This window comes from Rutidosis leptorrhynchoides, chromosome 4 (genome assembly GCF_046630445.1).
Source record: "Rutidosis leptorrhynchoides isolate AG116_Rl617_1_P2 chromosome 4, CSIRO_AGI_Rlap_v1, whole genome shotgun sequence".
In the NCBI taxonomy this organism is placed as follows: Eukaryota; Viridiplantae; Streptophyta; class Magnoliopsida; order Asterales; family Asteraceae; genus Rutidosis; species Rutidosis leptorrhynchoides.
The window spans coordinates 177,345,453-177,366,137 of record NC_092336.1 but is presented as its reverse complement, the minus strand read 5'-3'; the positions used below and the strand labels follow the sequence as shown (position 1 = coordinate 177,366,137).

The window sequence follows — 20,685 nt, the reverse complement described above, 5'->3', positions numbered from 1 at the left end:
GTAGAATAAATGTTCTTTATACTATTGTTGATAGTTAGTACTATTAACTTTGCTTCGTGCCAATGCCCTCCATCTCCTCCGTGCAGGTTGTTAGCTTATCTTGTAGGATGTTTTGGGAGAAGACGGCATGTTGATGTTATGTTTGTCATGAAGTCAACTCTGATATGATTTTTTGTATAATCAAAAAGTTTGTAAACCGTACTTAAGTGACACTCGGATTTTTGTAATAATCTAATAACTTAAATGGTCGTGTTTATCAATTAATCATGTTTAGTACTTCCGCAGTGTATTAAAAATGTGTAGTGTCACACATCTACCATCAAATATCTATATTAAATACAAAATATGATATTTAAATAAATTTAAGCATATCAAACATTTTGACATTTGCACACATATATTTTAATGGACGAGCTCATAAACGTATCACTATATGTTCAATTATTACTGCTGTTATTGTATTGTTTATTATGTTGCTAGTAGGTTATTTAATGCTCATGATGGGTTATTTAAAGCTGCAACTATTGTGCCAAGTTGTTCCAAGTTGTTCCAAGTATATTATGATATTGAAAAGTATTAGTGATATCGAAAATTTGAGAAGTCTGTTGGGAATTTGTAAGATACCCAGTGTCAAGAAATTGTGCGACATTGAATGTGAACAACTGATTGTTGTATTGTAATTGTATTCAATACTAACGTTTACGATACTAATATTTTCATTACTAAAGTTTTCAATACTAATACTAATGTTAGCAATAATAAAAGGATTTTCATTGCAATTGTATAATACATTTGATCACTGTCAATACTAACGTTATTGAAAAATTTATTTATACAACTATCATGCAACGATGTGCTCATAAAAGTAGTATATGTATATATATGAAAAATGATAACCAAAACTCTAAGGGTTATGATTTAAGCATTAAATTAAAGAGAGGTGATCCTCACACACCACTTTTGATACATCTATACCTACTATTATACCTTTAATTATACTTAGAATAATAATAATATAAGTTCAACTCCTCAAATTAAATTAGGAGTAAACTGTAAATTTATGAAACAAACGTGTAGATGAATAAAAAAGTGGTGTGTGAGAATCACTTTCCTGAAAGGTTAATTCTTATCAATATAAAATTACATATTTTCATAAATAAATTAACTTCTTAAATTTAAGTATGAAAAATACATTGTAATATGAAAAATTAACACTTTATAATATATACTTAAAATGAATATTCATTTGAATCCATAAATTAAGTTGAGATCTAAGGGATCAATGAGAGCACGACATGTGGCGCGAAAATCACATGTGATTAAATAAAATTAAAAAAAAAAAATTTGAAACTTTTTTCTTACCTTTTTTTTTTCTGAATTACAATCACATGTGATTTACCTGTACAATCACATGTGATTGAATTGTACAATCACATGTGATTGGATTTGACATTCATACTCACATGTGATTGAGTTTACAATCACATGTGATTGACATGCAGAATCACATTTGATTTTAAAATGAAATTTTGAAAAAAAGAATTTTCAAAAAAAAAGTTTTGAAAATTTTTTTTTTTCAAAAAAATCTTTTTTTTTTTTGAATTTTTATTTTCAATCACATATGATTTTCGCGCCACATGTCGCGCTTTCATTAGTCCTTTGAATTTCAAACAAATTAATGAATGCAAGAGATTACATTAACCGGCCCGTATTGACTTTAGGGCTACTTTTAGCATTCTTGTACGTGTATATATATTTATATCAATATATCAATTGAGAATATTCCTGCACCGCTAAATTATTTACCGTCACCGGCAAGAAGCCAGCATCCAGATCTTCATCATATCTTTGCCAAAATATTCTTTTTATATGTTTTATAATAACCTATGATCAAAGAAGACCAATTATAGGTTGGAGAGAGTTCTATTGGGGATTCACTGATTTAAACCTTTCATCTCAAGTAAGATTATATTCTCAAATTATATATTTTGATAGTACTTTTTGGGCTAATTTCTGATAAGGTAACATGCCTTTGAAATTTTTTTAATTGAATATTTTGATGATAAATCAATGAAAATTTCATAAGAAAAATATAAATTGATTATAGATTTCAATTGTATTATTTTAATATCATGCTTCCTTTCCAACCAATTTTTTTTATATGTCTCATCCTTTTCTTTTTGAATTTTGACTTAAATGTTTTTGTTTGTGTTATATAATATTTGATGAAATTGATATGAATGGTAGCCCAAGTGGTTGGGGCTCTGAGATCCTTGCAAGAGATCTCAGGTTCAATTCTTGAGGTGGCCAGGGAAGGGTTGGAAACAGCCAGGGAGTATTCCTGATGGGCTGCGTACACTAGAGTATGAGGTCGGATTACTCGCCCTTCCCGGTAACCCGAACAGGGAAAACCTTACAACTTTTGCGCATGTGGGATTGGGTATGTTGTTGTTGTTGTTGATATGAATGGTAGTGGCTGAACTTGGATAAGGATAGGTGTAAAAATTTTAATAAATTTTTTTGTTAGCAAGAGTGAACACTAAAAACGTTTTATTTTATGGCAATTTTTTTTTATTGTAATTTTTTTTTTCCGTTAAATTCAGGGGCGGATACCCCTTTAGTAACACTATATTCCGCCCCTGATGAATAGATTGAGTTTAAATAGTATTTTTTGTGTCTAAAACTTTCGTGTAATATTGTATAATACAAAAAATAAAAAATAAAGCTAAAGTTGTAAAAGAAATTAAAGATATTCAAAACTTATGGGGATTCAACTCTGTTTTTGTGAAGTCAACTTTAATGAAACAATTGATATTAGATAATACCGATAGAGATAGTGTTTGTGATATTCAAAAATAGTTATCAAAGATCTTATTTTCATTCAAAATCAAATTTATTCAGAGACTTAGTATGAATCATCCAAGACCTTAGTGATTTTGTGATTGTTGGATGCATGTTTTCAGAGTGATTATTGGGTCATTGGGTCATCATAAGGTTTCATGGGTCAAAATAAGGTTAGAGATGGTTAGTTTTACATTTATCCTAACAAACCAGATTTGCTGCAACTACGTTTTGTACCACATTTTTGAAATATGATTGTTTTGTCTCTAAAAGATCTTGATATCAGAATCTGGGTTGAATGTTCTATTAATGCTGATTATTGCTAGTTGAAGACGCAATAATCAGCTCGCTGTATCAAGCTGCAGCACATCAAACACAAATTATATAGTTCATTGTGTCCATTTAGTGTGTAGTTGAGTATTTGACCTGTCCACCTTTGCGTTACGGGTGGATTCAAGTATAAGACCCTTTTAGTAGTATGGTTGTTTTGCAATTAGCAACGTATATCTTCATTTACACCTGCTCGTCCTCCCTTTTTTCGGGGTATAAGCCTTATCACATTGACCCAACATTATTTGTTTAAGTTTTTGTCTCCAATATCCTTCAAATTTGTCACCAGATCACTCAAAAAATCCAATATATTTCAGAATACTGACGAAGAATCATTCACGATACCTTGCTTCCGTTTGTAAAACACTGTCATAAGGTGTTACAAATTTCTGAAGGTATTCACCATGAAGTCAGCTACAATGGACTGGTTTAACTACATTAATGATGATAATTCAAAATTAGCAATCCCAATTGGACCACGTTTTCAAGCTGATGTACCGGAGTGGCGGGGCCCACCTCGTGCACTTACTGAAACAGATTCTTCAAAATGGGTGGATACTGTGATATGGTCAATGAAAGACTCGACCCTAGAAAGTGTGAAGGGTGGCATAGGAAAAGGGAGACCTGATACGTGCGATTGCGCCACTCCCGGATCCATCCTATGTGTCAAGCGGCACATCGATAATAAATCAGCAGATCTGCGGATATACTTGGGACCCGCTTTCCAGATTTGGAAGTTTGACCAAATGGGAGAAGCGGTTGCCAAGTCATGGAAGCAGCAAGAGCAGCAGAGGCTGACAAACATTATGATAAAAAATCCGTTTTCGGAAGGCAAAGATTTCATTACAACTGCTCTAAAATGTTTCCCTACAAAGTCAAAGAAGGAGATAATCAGCTATTACTTCAACGTATATGTTCCTAGACGAATGAGTATACAAACAAGATCAGGGTGTAGGGCTGTAGATACGGATGATGAAGAAGTGAAGTTAAAAAGTTCTTTGAAACGACCTAGAAAGAGGGTTCGGTCCGATGGTACAACCGTGCATAGTTCTAAGTACTTGATCGGAAGAAGATGACTACATCCGTTTGGTGAGATCGGTTACATGGAATGCAACCCGGATTTTGCTGCACACTTGTTTAAGGCTCCTTTGATGGTAACGTTTTCTTCTTATCTACCCCTTTTTAAAACTCTAAATATCTCTCTAGAATCATATAATAGGTTTTGCAGCACACTCGTTTCTCATTTTACTTTCTTTTGCTTTTCCTATATCCATCATGGAATTGTTTTTTTTTCTTGAAAAACAAAAATATATATAAAAAAAGATCCCTTCATCATGTGGTCTTACATGGTTTATTGGGTTACAAATACTTCTTCACTCCCTAATAATATATGGATGGCAATGGGCGAGAAAAAACTCGTGACTCACTGGTACCCGATTTGCGATGGGCGGGTAAAAACATAAAATCTTACCCGCGGGCACTGGTATGGGTAAACAATTATACCCGTTGACGGGTTACGGGTGGGTCGTGTGTATATAGTACCCGTCGCGGGTAAAACTCGATCCGCAAATCCATTGCACTTTTTTAATTTACCCTGAGTTTATACTTACAATTATTAAATTTAAAAGTGAATTTACATATAATCGAATAATGATTAAATATCTAATATTACATATAAGTATTGGTTTTTTAATATTACATGTAGCTTGTACATATACGGTTTATAATTAATTAGGTATTGTTTTTTTTAATTATTTTAACTAAAAAGTTTTATATTTTTATTACCCGTGGGTTACCCGCGGGTCACGGGCATGGGCGAAATCTTTTTACCCGCGGACGGGTAACAGGTCCCAACGAGAAAAAAATAAACTCGGCGGGCGGGTCACGGGTATATAAGATCTGTGCCCATCGCCCGTGGGCGCCATCCCCGGCCTTAAACTATTGGGGTGGGGTATGGCTCGGGTTGAGCATAGTACGGGGCCAGACCATACTAACTCGGTTCGATTCCGTCCAGAGTTTCAAATTATAGGAGAAAGTCGTATCGAGGACCAGACCATATAATATTGGTTCGGTTCAATTCGATTCCATGTTTCGGTTCGGGTCCGTGGAATGTATCGTCTTTTATTGTTTGACGATGACTTACAATTATTGCAAAATATAAAGCTTCGATTACAAAATGTAGAATTTGACGACAACATATAGATTTTTGTGATGTTTTTGGTCTACATGGGCACTATGTGCGTGATCGTACAGAAGTTGATTTACATATGAATATATTATACTGCCTTGGGATGACAATGGACCTAAAAAAATTCAAGATCCGCGGGAACTCGCGCATGTGATGGGCGGATAAAATCAAAACTCTTTACTCGCGGGTGTGCGATGGATGTAATCTTGTACCCGTTGATGGGTCGCGGATGGGTAATGGATGTAATAGCTTCGTTGCGGGTAAAATCTGATTCAAAATCCGTAATACCCGTCTGAATAATTCACGGATATACCTGTTCTAAATCTTGAGTGCCATCCAATTCCTCATCCATGTCAGTCTCATTTCTTGAGATACACATCCAATCTTGAGTACATATCACGCCTTCCACTTTGCTAAAAGACAAGGTCTAAATACTTTCGACACCCGTCCACCCATGCTAAATGTCGACTCTGAAGCAACAAATGTAATAGGATTCGCCTAAATATCTAAAAATTGACAACAAAAGCAACAATAAAATTATACCTATATAAACCCCAAGGGGTTGGCTTGGTGGTAGGATGCTTGGAAAGTTCCAAAGGGACCCAAGTTCAATCCTCACTTGCTACACTTTGGGGGGCTTGCCTTTCAAAAAAAAAAAAAAATTATACCTATATATCTAAAAGGCATAGTTAAAATGAATAGTGACCTATTCAAGCTTCACAAACATACACCAACTTTTTTACTTTTTAATAATTCAACCACCAAACTTTTTACTTTTTTATAATTTAACTACACCTCTATAATAGTTAACTTTATAACTCTTATAAACTTACCACAAACTTTTCATATTTCATAACACAAACTTTTCATATTTCATAAATTCACCATTATACTTCTCATCTATTATAAGTCGACCAAATACTTTTTACTATCTAATAACTACTACTACTACTACTACTACTACTACTATGCTGCTGCTGCTGCTGCTGCCGCCTAAAAGGTAAATGGCAAATGAATAGTACTATTTCTTTTTCAATTTCACAAGTTTAACCTTCTAACTTTTATTAAAATAAAAATCGAACTCTCACTTTACTAACTTATTTTTTTTACTAATATTCAATTTTCACAAACTTAACCCCCTAACTTTTATTTATATACCTATATCTAAAAGGTAAAGGGCAAATGAATAGTACTATTCTTTTTTCAATTTCACAAGCTTAACCCCCTAACTTTTATTAAAATACAAATCGAACGCCCACTTTACTAATTTTTTTTTTACTAATATTCAATTTTAACAAACTTAACCCCCTAACTTTTATTAAAATACAAATCGAACCCCCACTTTACACGTAATTTTTTTTTCAAATTTTACAAACTTAACCCACTAACTTTTATTAAAATACAAATCGAACCCCCACTTTACTAACTTTTTTTTTTTAAATAAACCCGAACGCTAAAAGAAGCAAATTTCACAAAAGGAACAACCCTTCAATGTTATGTCGAAAAAAATTCTTTTTTACAAAATAGATCAAGATTTTTTTTAACTCGCATTCAAAACGGAGCCCCCGACGCGAAGCGAGGGCTCCACAACTAGTTATATATCTAAAAGACATAGGTAAAGTGAATAGTAAACTTCACAATTTTCACAAACTATCCCCAATCTTTTACTTACCTACATTTTAGCCCCAAAATATATAATCGTTAACTTTATGGTTTTTATAAACTTACCACAAACTTTTAACATTTTATACTCTAACCATTAAACTTCTCATTCATTATAAATCGACCACATACTTTATATACTACCTAATAGACAAAAACGATTAATAGTCACCAGGGGCGCTTTCGTCCTTTAACTTTTTTTTCCCTTTTCCACCTTTTTTTTAAAAAAGGCCCCATAGTTTATTCAAATATTAAAATCGACCCCCAAACAGGGGGTATAGTGTAAAATACTCATTTTCATAAAACAATTTAAATAAACTCCACCCAAATATTCAACGGGCCATATCTTCTCGCTCGCAACGAGTTAAATTTTTCTGACACCATCGTTAAACTCGAAATAATTTTAGGAGCACACTGTCACTAACTATACGCAATACAGACGCTTTTTAAAAAACGCTAAATATTTGAGGTACTTTTCATACACGTCGATTTTGCGTTAACTTTTTAAAAGTCGACAATTTCATAGTGAAACGCGGAGATGTGCATATATTGTTAATTTAAAATAACATTTAAATCTTTCACGGATTATACCTTTTAGTTCGACTCGAGTTGCGCTTCAACGATATCATCGCTAGCCACGAAATAATTTTACAAACTAAACGCAATATAATACATTGAAAACCGAACCCCGGCGCGAAGCGAGGGTTCGAACACTAGTTTATATCAAAATATAAAGTTATCACGAGTTTCAGTATATTATTTCAATTAATTATATTACCTTCAGCCATCTTAGATAGAGGTGGAAATATCGGACAATGATCTTTACACCACGGTAAGATATCAAACACTTTTCCTACTGGTTCACGTGGCTCACCCTTATATTTTTCTAACTCTGATTTCAACATTTGCTATTATCTCCATCCGTCAAGAAGCTTCAACAAGCTCATTTATTCATCAATCAGATTTACCACTTATTTTTTTTACATTTATAATCCTCATCTGATCTTCCGAGTTCATACATAAGACGATATTTTCTCATATAATAGTTTCATTGCCTTTTCAACTAAGCCGACATGAAACTCTACGTTGCTTTAAATTATCAACTCATTCAGCGAACTCTTCTTGTGATTCTCCTTCCAAAGGTTCATATGATTTCATATCAAATATACGTTTAAAATCAAACCTTATAATCGACACTTTTATTCGAGGGTCTGACACAACAACAAAATACGTCAACGTGTTCAAATTTTAGATGCCATTCCAATACTTATCAAATTTACTTCTCATGACAATTGACATCACTGTATACTATCAGAATCATTAGTTAATTCATTCAATTGACAATCAAGATCAACCACTTTCTTGAAAAAATAATTCGAGACAACATAGATAGTTTTCAATTGTAGTTTTAAAACTTCGCAAAAAGTGTGAGCTTTTCAATGCAAAATCAATCAACAAGTGTTGGAATATCATCACCTAAATAGATTTAGAGGTTCAAGAAGCATTGTTAATTGTTGATAGTAATTAGAAGGCTTAGATAAAAAAAATCAATAAATAAAGTAACAAGTGTTAGAAAAAGTTACGTAAATCGTGAACATAATTTCGATCTTTACTCATACAAATCGGGAGCATCATTCAACTTCTTAGCAATTTTCAACATGTAGAGTTCTATTTAGTTGGGCAATTAAGGTGTAACATAGCTTTCAACTTCGAGTTCAACATAACTACAAAAGATTTAATATTGTAACATCTAGTTGTAGATACCCTAATATATTTAACTGCTCCACAAACATGCTCAAGTGATTCATTATACATTTTTAGTCCGTCTTTAACGATAAAGTTAAGTATGTGTGATGAGCATCGCATCTTAAGGTACTCCCCGATTGTCATCATTTTTGTATCTTTTTTGTTTATCCAAAAAAAACCAAAAGTTGTATCGTTACAGGATGCATTATCCGCCGTTATTGACATCAAATGGTCGATACCCCAATCATGCAGACAACCTAAGATTTCTCTTATCTAAAAAAAACCAAAAGTTGTATCATTACAGGATGCATTATCCGCCGTTATTGACATCAAATGGTCGATACCCCAATCATGCAGACAACCTAAGATTTCTCTTCCAATATCACTAGTGGCTATAAATTGGTTTGATAGTAATTATTTGTTTATGCAATTTCCAAGATTCGTCACTAAAGTGAGTTGTTACAACTTACAACCATGTAATTCACCCTCTGTATGGATGTCCAGGTGTCCGTGGTTAGGCTAACACGTTGTTTACCTCTCTTAATCATAGCTTTTAATTTTGATTTTTCTTCCAAAAAAGTTCTGACACATCTCTAGGTATCGTGTACTTGAGGGGATCTTAAATTGGGGCTAACAGCTTTCATGAATTCTTTAAAGCCTTCTTTTTCAAAAATATAAAATGGAAGTTTATCTATAATTATCATTTTAGTCAACACTTTTCATGTTCTGTCACTATCAAACTTCCGTACTTTTGCACTTCCACTGCCATCTTTCTCTTGCTTGACAAAGATGTTACTTTGATTCTTGTGTCTATATGGGTGGTTTGGACATTTTCGCTTGTGTTTTAGCATCCCAAAACTCCCATTAGTAGTTTTATCTGCCTTATATGGTTTACCGGACAATGGTTACACTTCCCATATTCTACCCAATCTATATATTAAGTGGGGTAAAATGCTCCCACACTTTCGACCTCAATGATCCTTTTTGTTTTTTCTCTTACTTGTACTACTATTTTGTTTCTTATTTTTTTAAACGTTACTATTCTCTCTTTCTCCACACCATTTCATTCACCATCGGATCAAATATTAACATTTATTTGGTCCATCTAATTAGATATATATAAATATTATTTATACATATAAATAAATATGGCTTTTCGCCGACAATGGGATTGGGTGACACTCAACCCTATTGAGGTAGAATTAAGTGGTGGAGAAAGAGGGAAATAGTAATGTTCAACCAATAAAGGAAAAATGATCATTGAGGTCGAAAATGTGGAAGCATTTTACCCTACTTAATGTAGATAGGGGTAGAATATGGAAAGTGCAACCATTGTCCCGCCAAAATTATAAGGCGGATAAAACTACTAGTAGAACTTTTGGGATGCTAAAACACATGAAAAAATGTCACCACCCAGATAGACACAAGAATCATACTAAAATGTTTGTCAAGCAAGAGAAAGATGACAATTGGAGTGTAAAAGTATGGAAGTTTGATAGTGATAGAATTAGTTACGTGTTGATTAAAATGATACTTGTAGATGAACTTCTATTTTCTTTTGTCGAAAATGAAGGCTTCAAAGAATTAATGGAAGCTGCATGCCCCAATTTCAAGATCCCCTCACGTACAACGGTATCAGATGTGATGACACACACATACTTAACTTGATTGTTAAAGATAGATTGAAAATGTATAATGGACCACTTGAGAGTGTTCGTGAAGCAGTTAAATATATTAGGCAATCTTCAACTAAACTAGATGTAACATTTTTAAATATTGTGTGGATGAGATGAACTTGAAGTCTAAAGCTATGTTACACCTTAATTGCCCAATGAGTTGGAACTTCTAGGATGGAACTCTACATATGACATGTTGGAACCCGTTGAAAAGTTGAAGGATGCTTTCGATTTGTATGAGAGTAATGATTGTAATTATGTTCACTATTTAGGTAAATTTTCTAACACTGTTTAATTAATTTATTTATTGCTTTATCTAAACCTTCAAACCATTACCAACAATTTACAATGCTTCTCAATCCTCAATCTGATTAGGTGATGATATTCCCATACTTGTTGATTGGTTTTGATTTGAGAAACTCACATACTTTTTGCAATTTTTAAACCCAAAACTGAAAAGCTATGTGGAACATCTTATGTTGTGAATTCTCTTATCAATGAAGTGGTTGATCTTGATTATCAAATGAATAAACTAAATAATGATTCTGATATGGGTATAGAGTGATGTCGATTGACATGGGAAGTAAGTTTGATAAGTATTAAAATGAAATCAAAAAGTTGAAGATATAGATGTATTTTGCTGATGCGTTAGACCCTCGTATGAAATTTTCAATTATAAAGTTTGGTTTTAAACGCACATTTGATATGGAATTTATATATATATTTTTTTGAACGGCGATATCGATATCGAATGCTCTCATATGTCATCCACACACGCGTTAGAAGGAAACTCAATTCGCGATGATGTTGCCAGTATCATCGAAGGTTGGGAAAAACCCCCAAGAGACCTTCCTAAATCGCATTTATGTTGGCAGTACCATCAAAGGTTGGAAACTCCCTGCTTGAAGTGAGAATCGAACCTGAGTTGGCTGTATCCCAAGTTGGATCTCAATCTCATATCACTCAATCCAAACTTTGGTGGTGATATTAACATATGGAAGGAGAATCACAAGAAGAGTTTATTGAATGAGTTGATGATTTAAAGCAACAAGAGGTAGATTTTCATGCCGTCTTAGTTGAAAAGACAATGAAACTAGTATATGAGGAATCGTCTTATGTATGAGTGGGAAGCTTAAATGAGAACTATTAAAGTCAAGAAAATGTGGTAAATCTAATTGATGAACAAAATGAGTTTGTTGAAAAATGTTTGAAGGATGCGGATAATAACATTGTTAGATTGGGAATAGAGTTAGACAAATATAAAGGGGAGTCTAGTAAACCAATGGGAAAAGTGCTTGATATCTTATTGTGGTGGAAAGATCATAGTCCAATATTTTCAATTCTATCTAAGATGGCTAAAGGTAATATACTTGACTTGAAATAATACATTGAAACCCATGATAAATTTATATTTTGATATAACTTTTGCTGCTATTATTGTTGTCGTCGTATTATCCGGCGTCGCGTCGTCATCGTCAAATTTTTAGATATTTTGACGATTGATGATACATCTGTTGCAATTTAAAGATTGACTATATGATTCGACTTATGAGTATTGGAGGGTTGTTATCATGGTTGAAGAACTCGGAATTCGAGGAGTTCTCGGCGGGACAATTTTTAAGAGTTCTCGGAGAACTCGGTGGTTGACTTTTAATATAAATATATATTTGTGTGTGTGTGTGTTAGACTTTTGAGATTTGACCGAGAAATTCAATACAATCGGATATTTACCGAGAAGTTAACTGATTATTCCGAGAAATCGGTCGTTGACCGATTTTTCCGATTCACAAAACGAGTTCTCGCCAGGATTGAATTTTCGAGGTCTCGCCGAGTTCTCGACGATTTTTTCCGATTTTTGCAACCATGGTTGTAATGTTGCTAAATGGTAATTTACTTATGTATCTTGCTAAATTCATTTTTTAAATGCAGTATAATATATTCAAATGTAAATCGTGCGTTCTGTACAGTAGCTAGCTGGGTCACGCATATACATAGTGCCTATGCAGACTCAAAACATCACAAAAATCTATACGTTGTCGTCAAATTCTACATTTTGTAATCGAAGCTTTATGTTTTGCAACAACTATATTTCATGGGTGTTGATATATCCAACATCTTTTTTACTGCATCCACCATAACTGTGCATTAACAGTTTGTGCAGTAAAACATGCTAATGCCTAATTCATGGTGGATGTAGTAAAAAGGATGGCTGATATATCACCAGCCATAATTCATCGTCGAACAAATGATCTTGATAAATTGGGATGGTTCTTTCCATGGATCTGAACCGAAACTTATGGAACTGAATCAATATTATATGGTCTGGTATGTCTTACAACTTTCTCCAATAATTTGTGACATGGGATCGGATCGAACCGAAATGTCCATAAAAAATTATCTGTTTAATTATATATATGGTCTCGTACCATGCACAACCTAACCCTAAAGAGTATATTAGTTAATCTTTATTTTCACTACAATACATATTTTTTTACTACAAGTTATGTGACAAATCAAATATTATGTATTTAATTTTGTATTTTAATCTTAAAATGAATTTAATTAATGTATGATATTATCAATCTTTTAGATTAATAAATAATATAATAATTAAATTCTTCAAACTAAGAGTTGATTTGACAATTTAGGACAAAATATAAATGATAATTTCGAATTTGTTCTATAAGTATGGTCTATCAGATGCTTCATATGCTTCATAGAGCATTAAAAGAATTATAATAATGATATTAAAGATCATGTTTTTTTGTTACCTTATGTAATGTAATACGTTATACTATTACAAACATATCGTAAAATACTTTCCGCAACAACGTGGGGCTTAATCCCACTCGTTTATTTCAATTGTCAATTTATTTTTTTTATAGATAAAAACGAGAACTTATATAGAAACGGAGATTTTCGAAAAGAAAACGACTTCAACTGAAAGATACAAGAGGAGACCGTAAAGGCTCGAACCTAGAAAGCTACGAACGAAACTATGCACTATCTATACACGAGCCTTTACTCTAAACTCAGATACAAATCCCAGTACTCAAACAATAAGCAAAACGCTAGACAAAATCCACAAACAACCAATGAACCTTACAAAGAAACTAAAATCACAATTAAAATCAAAGATCCAACTTCCTACCTCTTACCCTCAATATATGTTTCAAAACTTACTAGAGTCTCTAATGTATATCATCAATTGGATTGTGATGACCCGGGAATTTTCGACCAAATTTAAACTTAATCTTATCTGATTTCGACACGATAAACAAAGTCTGTAATATTGAAATCTCAAAAATTTTGAACTGTGTTCATGTATACATTTGACCTTTGACTATTCCCGACGATTCACGAACAAGTGTTGTAAATATATATAAATTTATATATAGTTAAATAAATATAAATGAGAGTATTGATAATAATAGAATATAAATGAATCATTGGAATTAAAATGTAAAAATGATAAATAAAATAGTTAAGTTCTACTATGAGAAATATATACATAAATATATACATATATGATATAAATTTATATAAGAAAATATATATGATTTCTATTTATAATTAGTATATTGTAAAACACATGAAATGCAATAAATTAAATATAATTACAAATTGAATTATAGTTATTATATTATTATTACATTCATTATTATTATTATTAATATCAGTATTATCAATATTATTGAATTTATAAATTAGTATTATTATCCTTATTATAGTTACTAGAAAATAACACAAATTAATTATTATTATCATTAAGAATATTATTAATATCATATTTATGATTAGTAACAATATTATTATTATACTTGTATTATCATTAGTTAAAATATTAAGGGTATTATTATTATTACCCTATGTATTAAAAGATTAACTATAATATATAAATATATACATATAAGTATAAGAGGAATAAAAATAAATATATATATGCAGGTATATAAATACTGAAATATAATCAGATATAGAAAGATACATATACATATGCGTATTACTGCAAATGCAGATAGATGAATATATAAAATACAGTTTATATAAATATAAATATTGATTAGGTACACAAACAGCTTTCTATCATTCTCAAACAACAGGTAATTTCTGCTTTTTGTCTGAATCAGTACAATTTGATTCCAAGATAATCACAAGACTTTAAAATCAGTTACACATTGTAATCAATCTGTTGCTTCTTTTATTTTTATTTTTATTTTATTTTGATCGGACAGTTCATGTCCCAAGTGGTTAAATGTTGACTTCCAGTAACAATACGAATATATTATGATCAATGTAACTGTATTCAATCACATTATGTACACCCATACTCCAATTCGTAAAAGAGGGAAACCAAGAAAACCCAGAACAACAACTACTATCTCTGTTCTTTCACTTTTCAGCCAAATTTCAAAATCGAATCAATTTTAAAAATGTATAAATGTGGTTTTGTTATGAATCTTCTACTCATACTTCCTGTAAAATTTTAACTTCCAATTCTTTATATCGATTACGAATTTTTGAGTCAAAGTTTCAAATAAAAAAAAGTCAACAAATGTTCATCAAGTGAATTCGAAGTCTCTAAGATGTTTCTTGTTAAATTAACGATTTGAAAAGCTTCCTGGGAAGATTTAGGATCTATTTCATGTACAAACCTAGATCTAAAAACGTCTTAAAATCAATTTTGGCAATTGAATTTATTTTATTTTATTTTTTTTCTTTCCTCGGCAGTCGCTGTTCTAATCTTTATTTTTTTATTTTCGCGTTTATTAATAAATTATCTATATCATAAAACATTTAGGAGTTTATATTTTACATTTAAAAACAATCAAACAAATCTTTGTTGTTAATAAGAGAGCTCTGGTCGATGTGAGTTTAGGAGGAAGAAGGAGGAATAAGAGAAAACAGAAAGGCGGATTAAATAAATATGAATTGTAACTTAAACAGAAAATCAAGCACATCACAATGGTTTAGGAGGGTGTCGGATGAGCGTTAGGTCGCGAGTTCGAGTCCCGTTCGGGGCAATTCTTTTTACAAAAAGCTTCAAGGGTATATCTTATTACTTTTATTATAATAATTATTATTATATTATTATTATTATTATTAATTATTATTAGATTATTATTAGAATTGTTATTATGATGATTTTTATTATAATTATGACACTTATTATTATTATTATTATTATTATTATTATTATTATTATTATTATTATTATTATTATTATTATTATTATTATTATTATTATTATTATTACACTAATATAAATGTTATACTCATTATTATTTTTTTCATCAAAATTAGCACTAGGATCACTATTACTAGTATTATTATTATTAACAACATAAGATTTTAAAATGATTATTAGTTATTGTATTATTATCATTATAAAGATATTACAACTTTTCATTTATTATTATCAATATTATCTTATCATACAAATATTAGTTACATAAAAATACATTTAATATAACATAACTATATTAATAGTTCTATAATAAATATTAATTATTCATTTAAAGTATATATAAAATAAATATACTTAAGTAGTAAATAACAATTATAGGTTATTAAATATAACAATTATATCACTAAATATATATATATATATATATATATATATATATATATATATATATATATATAACGAATTCGACTACGATTACATGTTTTAATATATATATATATATATATATATATATATATATATATATATATATATATATATATATATATATATATATATATATATATATATATATATATATATATATAACATGATATAGGTTCGTGAATCCGAGGCCAACCCTGCATTGTTCAATATAGTCATATGTATTTTTACTACAAAATACAGACGAGAGGCTCTGTTTTGGGGATATTCTATGCATTAAGTTAACGTCGGTTACCAGGTGTTCAATTCATATGAATGATATTTTTGTCTCTATGTATGGGACGTATGTTTATGAGAAATGGAAATATGAAATCTTGTGGTCTATTAAAATTATGAAATGATTATTTATGATAAACTAATGAACTCACCAACCTTTTGGTTGACACTTTAAAGCATGTTTATTCTCAGGTATGAAAGAAATCTTCCGCTGTGCATTTGCTCATATTAGAGATATTACTTGGAGTCATTCATGACATATTTCAAAAGACGTTGCATTCGAGTCGTTGAGTTCATCAAGATTATTATTAAGTCATTTATAGTTGGATAGACTATGAAATGGTATGCATGCCGTCAACTGTCGATGTAAAGAAAGTTTGTCTTTTAAAAACGAATGAAATGTTTGTAAAATGTATCATATAGAGATCAAGTATCTCGCGATGTAATCAACTATTGTGAATCGTTTGTAATCGATATGGACTTCGTCCAGATGGATTAGGACGGGTCATTAGAGTTGGTATCAGAGCGGTGGTCTTAGCGAACCAGGTCTTGCATTAGTAAGTCTAACTGATAGTCGTTAGGATGCATTAGTGAGTCTGGACTTCGACCGTGTCTGCATGTCAAAAGTTTTGCTTATCGTTTTTGTCGAAAATCATCTGCTTATCATCCTTAGGAAATTATCTGCTCCTTATTCTTAGTCTAGACATGTTTTACTTCATTGACTGCATGAATAGTGTATAGACAAAATTCATATCTTAGCGTATTTGACAATTCATATCTTAGCGTATCTGTTACTGTAGACTTTATCTGACACGTTTCCTCAATTTTCTCCGTAATCTACGGGATTTTCTGTACTATATTAGATATTCTATATAATTAGAATATTATCCGATAACCAAAAATCATTTCATATCGAAAATCCTCTAACCAATCATAAGAGATGGATCCTACACCTAGCTTGGATTCCATTAGTTCCGGAAGCGATTTCGAGATGCGTATTGAAGTAGACCCTGAAGTCAATAAACCCGAAGTGTCTCCACCGTTTAGCTATTTTTCTTTCTGGAGGAGATGGGGGTGGGTCCGAGACTTACTCACTCGATGGAGAAATGAATATGGTGAGCCCTACCTCGAACCAAACTTACCTCCTAACATCGGAGAAAATGATATACTCACCGGTGAACCTGTGCGCAACACTGTATTCACCCTTCTTGCTAAAGTTTTCCACCTCGAAGGTAGCATTACTGCAATCTCAGAAAATATTCAACCTCTATTTCCGAATACCAATCGAAGGGGAATATTAGAAGAAGTTAGGGAACTTCGAATTGATAATCAAGATCTATCGAATCAGATGAGTGGATGGATAGAAATGATAGAGGGTAGGATAGAAACCCTGACAAGAATGGTGCGTGATTTACAAGCTATACTTACTACACCAACATCATTACCAACCTCAGCACCAACAACAGTTGTAGCACCGACAGCAGCAGTACCACCATCAGCAGCACCAGCAGCTTAACCAGTACCAAGAACAACAACATCATCACACGTCTCAACCTCGCAATCTATACCTCAAGCATAATCATCGTCCTACGTGTAACGACCCAACCCGTATTAAAACCGGCCCATAATTTTTTTTCTTCCTTTTAATACGCTTTAAATAACACTTTAGGTCCCAATTGTGTTTCCATAAACATCTTTAATACAATAGAAAGTTTAATAAACCTTAAAACATTTAATACATTGATTAATTGTCCAAACGGACATACACGACCCGACTAGTTTAGTTTCCAACCAAAACCGAGCATGGTGATTTAGGACTACACTACCCAAATTCTAATCGAATACAAAAGCAAGATCTTCTTAGCAACCTAGACAAGATCTTTAATCCCCAAGCTTACCCGAGCCGCCAAGCATGCGATCCTATAAAAATAGCAACAACGAGAGGGTAAGCTAACGCTTAGTGAATGATAATATACTACATACATATATATGTATAAAATGGACACGCCACACAAATATCAAATACCGCATACCGAAGCATCCATGAATAAGGCAACTACACTAAGCATACCGTACTATCTCTAAGCAACAAGCTAAAGATATCAACAAAGTATAAGTTCACCAACGACGATGTGAACAACGCCAATAAGCTACATCCGGAGGGTTAGCTACATCACGACAATACAACAATATACGTATACAATATTTAACATGCTAAACAATCACAAACACAATATGGTTAACCATAACGCTATGGTGCTACCGGCTCGTGGTTCACACCATACGTATTTGAGTCATACTCTTTTATAGTGCTACCGGCTCGTGGTTCACACTTCGACGCTACCGGCTCGTGGTTCACGCCTCGTTTTATAGTGCTACCGGCTCGTGGTTCACACTCGATGCTACCGGCTCGTGGTTCACATCTATTTTTATAGTGCTAACGGCTCGTGGTTCATATCTATTTTTATAGTGCTACTGGCTCGTGGTTCACACTCCATCCCACACATGTTATGGCACTACCGGCACGTGGTTCATACCATAACATTCACAAATAAACACGCCATATACATGAACACATAATTATTCCACTCACAATATTAACCCTTCGCCATTAGGGTTATATAATCCACATCACCCGCCCATGTGATAACGTACACAAAGTGTGCACCTCGTCAAAGGTGGCCAACCAAACGCACAACCGTGCCAATTGGACCTATACACAAGTCCATCAATCCACCTATATGTGAAGTGAGCTCTATAACTGAGAACCACTTCACCCGACCCGCACCCATCCTACACACACATATGCACATAGGATATTAACACTCACCTTGTCGCCTTGATGAACGCTTCTGAATAATCCGCAACTCGCCGAAGGAATGTACCTATTTCATTATCATAAATACCACAACACAATTAGGATGGATTTACAAACCAACCCAATTCGACCCTTAGTGCAATTTCGACCCAAATGCACTTCCAAACACAAACCGTGCCCAAACTAACCAATAATCACTGACACAAGTGATAATGGTCCTAATATGCCAATTAAACCCGAACATAAGTGTTAAACACTTATCGTTCTCAAAATCGCCCATAAACCCTAATTTTGACCCATAAAGTCCAAATCTCATCAATTACAAGTTTTGACACCAAAACATATTTAACTCGATTTTATACTTCAACTTAATCCATTTTAAGTTTATAAACCTCATCGAATCGACATTCGGGTCATAATCCTCAACAAACCCTAATTAGTCAACCACGAAAACCCTAAAAGTCTCCAAAACACCAATAATCACTAATGCTAGTGATTGTACACCATTTACAAGTCTTAAACATGACTAAATCATTAACCAACCCAAAACCCGCCAATAACAACAATAAACTCGAATCTTGGTGTTAATCTTCAACTAACAACTAAATGGGTTCCATCTATGAACATACAAGCCAAAAGCCCCCAAATTTGAATGATGAACACGAAAATGCAATTCGGAGTTAGAGCTTACCACTAGTATCACCGTGTAGCTAAGAACGAGGAGAACAAACTTGTCAACTACGCCAAAGATCAAAACCCGCTTCTTCCTTTCCAAAATCCCACTTGAATCACTTGGGGTATTTGAGTTTCTTAGGAGAAAATGAAAGAAAAAGGAAAAGAAAATAAGAAATGAAATGAATGGATGAGGTTAAATCCTCAAATTTGGCTCAAACGCGAAAAGACCAAATTGCCCTTGAACTTCATTTGAAATTACAAGAATCTGGTGCCAGTTCGTGCAGTATGCTGCGCCGCGGCATTAATGGTCGCGTCGCGACCTTTGCCTGAGTCTGGTGCCTTCTTTACCACACTTTCTGATCTGAATTCTAGTTGATTGCCGCGCCGCGGCCTCATTTGTCGCGCCGCGACACACGGCGTGATCTGAGTCATTTTCTTGCATACAAGACATCAACACCCGAACATGTCCTGAACCCTTCATACGCCTATCGTACATACACAATACACCTATAAGTCATGTACGGGAAAACGGGGTGTTACACTACGAATCGTTCTACATAAACTATCTTCGTCCTTCATGACGATTATGTAATCTCTAATGTTTTAGAGATTATGTACTCTTGTTCTAGCTGTAAATCTAATGAGTTTAATATCACATTGACTCATTAAATCCATGATTACGTCTGAAGAAAATATACATGTATATATGTTTTCATAAAAGATTGTAATTAAAATTTATATTGTACAACCTGTTAATGGTGAAAATATTTTAACGGGTAGGTAATACCCGAGGAATATTTAGATTTCACTTTAATAAGTTACACTATACATTCTTCGAATCTGATTCAACAGTCATTTACTA

General features: G+C 32.7%; 2 protein-coding genes across 3 annotated transcripts in view; both read left to right on the top strand.

Annotated features, from left to right (window-relative positions):
- The window catches only part of LOC139841182 (AT-rich interactive domain-containing protein 1-like), an 88,388-nt gene extending 88,220 nt beyond the window's left edge, over positions 1-168 (top strand). The window contains exon 3 of the transcript XR_011757399.1: positions 87-168. The gene's annotated coding sequence lies outside the window, so the exon portion shown is untranslated. The remainder of the gene's footprint in view (positions 1-86) is intronic.
- A 1,638-nt stretch (positions 169-1,806) lies between these two features.
- On the top strand, positions 1,807-16,671 carry LOC139841183 (AT-rich interactive domain-containing protein 1-like). Of its 2 annotated transcripts, XR_011757400.1 has the most exons (3): positions 1,807-1,960; positions 3,489-4,325; positions 16,523-16,671. XR_011757400.1 is itself a non-coding variant. In XM_071831413.1 (2 exons), exon 2 carries the CDS (start codon positions 3,576-3,578, stop codon positions 4,245-4,247), a length of 672 nt encoding a protein of 223 aa, XP_071687514.1. In that variant the 5' UTR covers positions 1,807-1,960; positions 3,489-3,575; the 3' UTR covers positions 4,248-4,493. The 2 variants fall into 2 exon arrangements, 1 of the variants encoding a protein (XP_071687514.1); XM_071831413.1 differs by lacking the exon at positions 16,523-16,671 and having other exon boundaries at positions 3,489-4,493.
- The last annotated feature ends 4,014 nt before the right edge of the window (positions 16,672-20,685 follow it).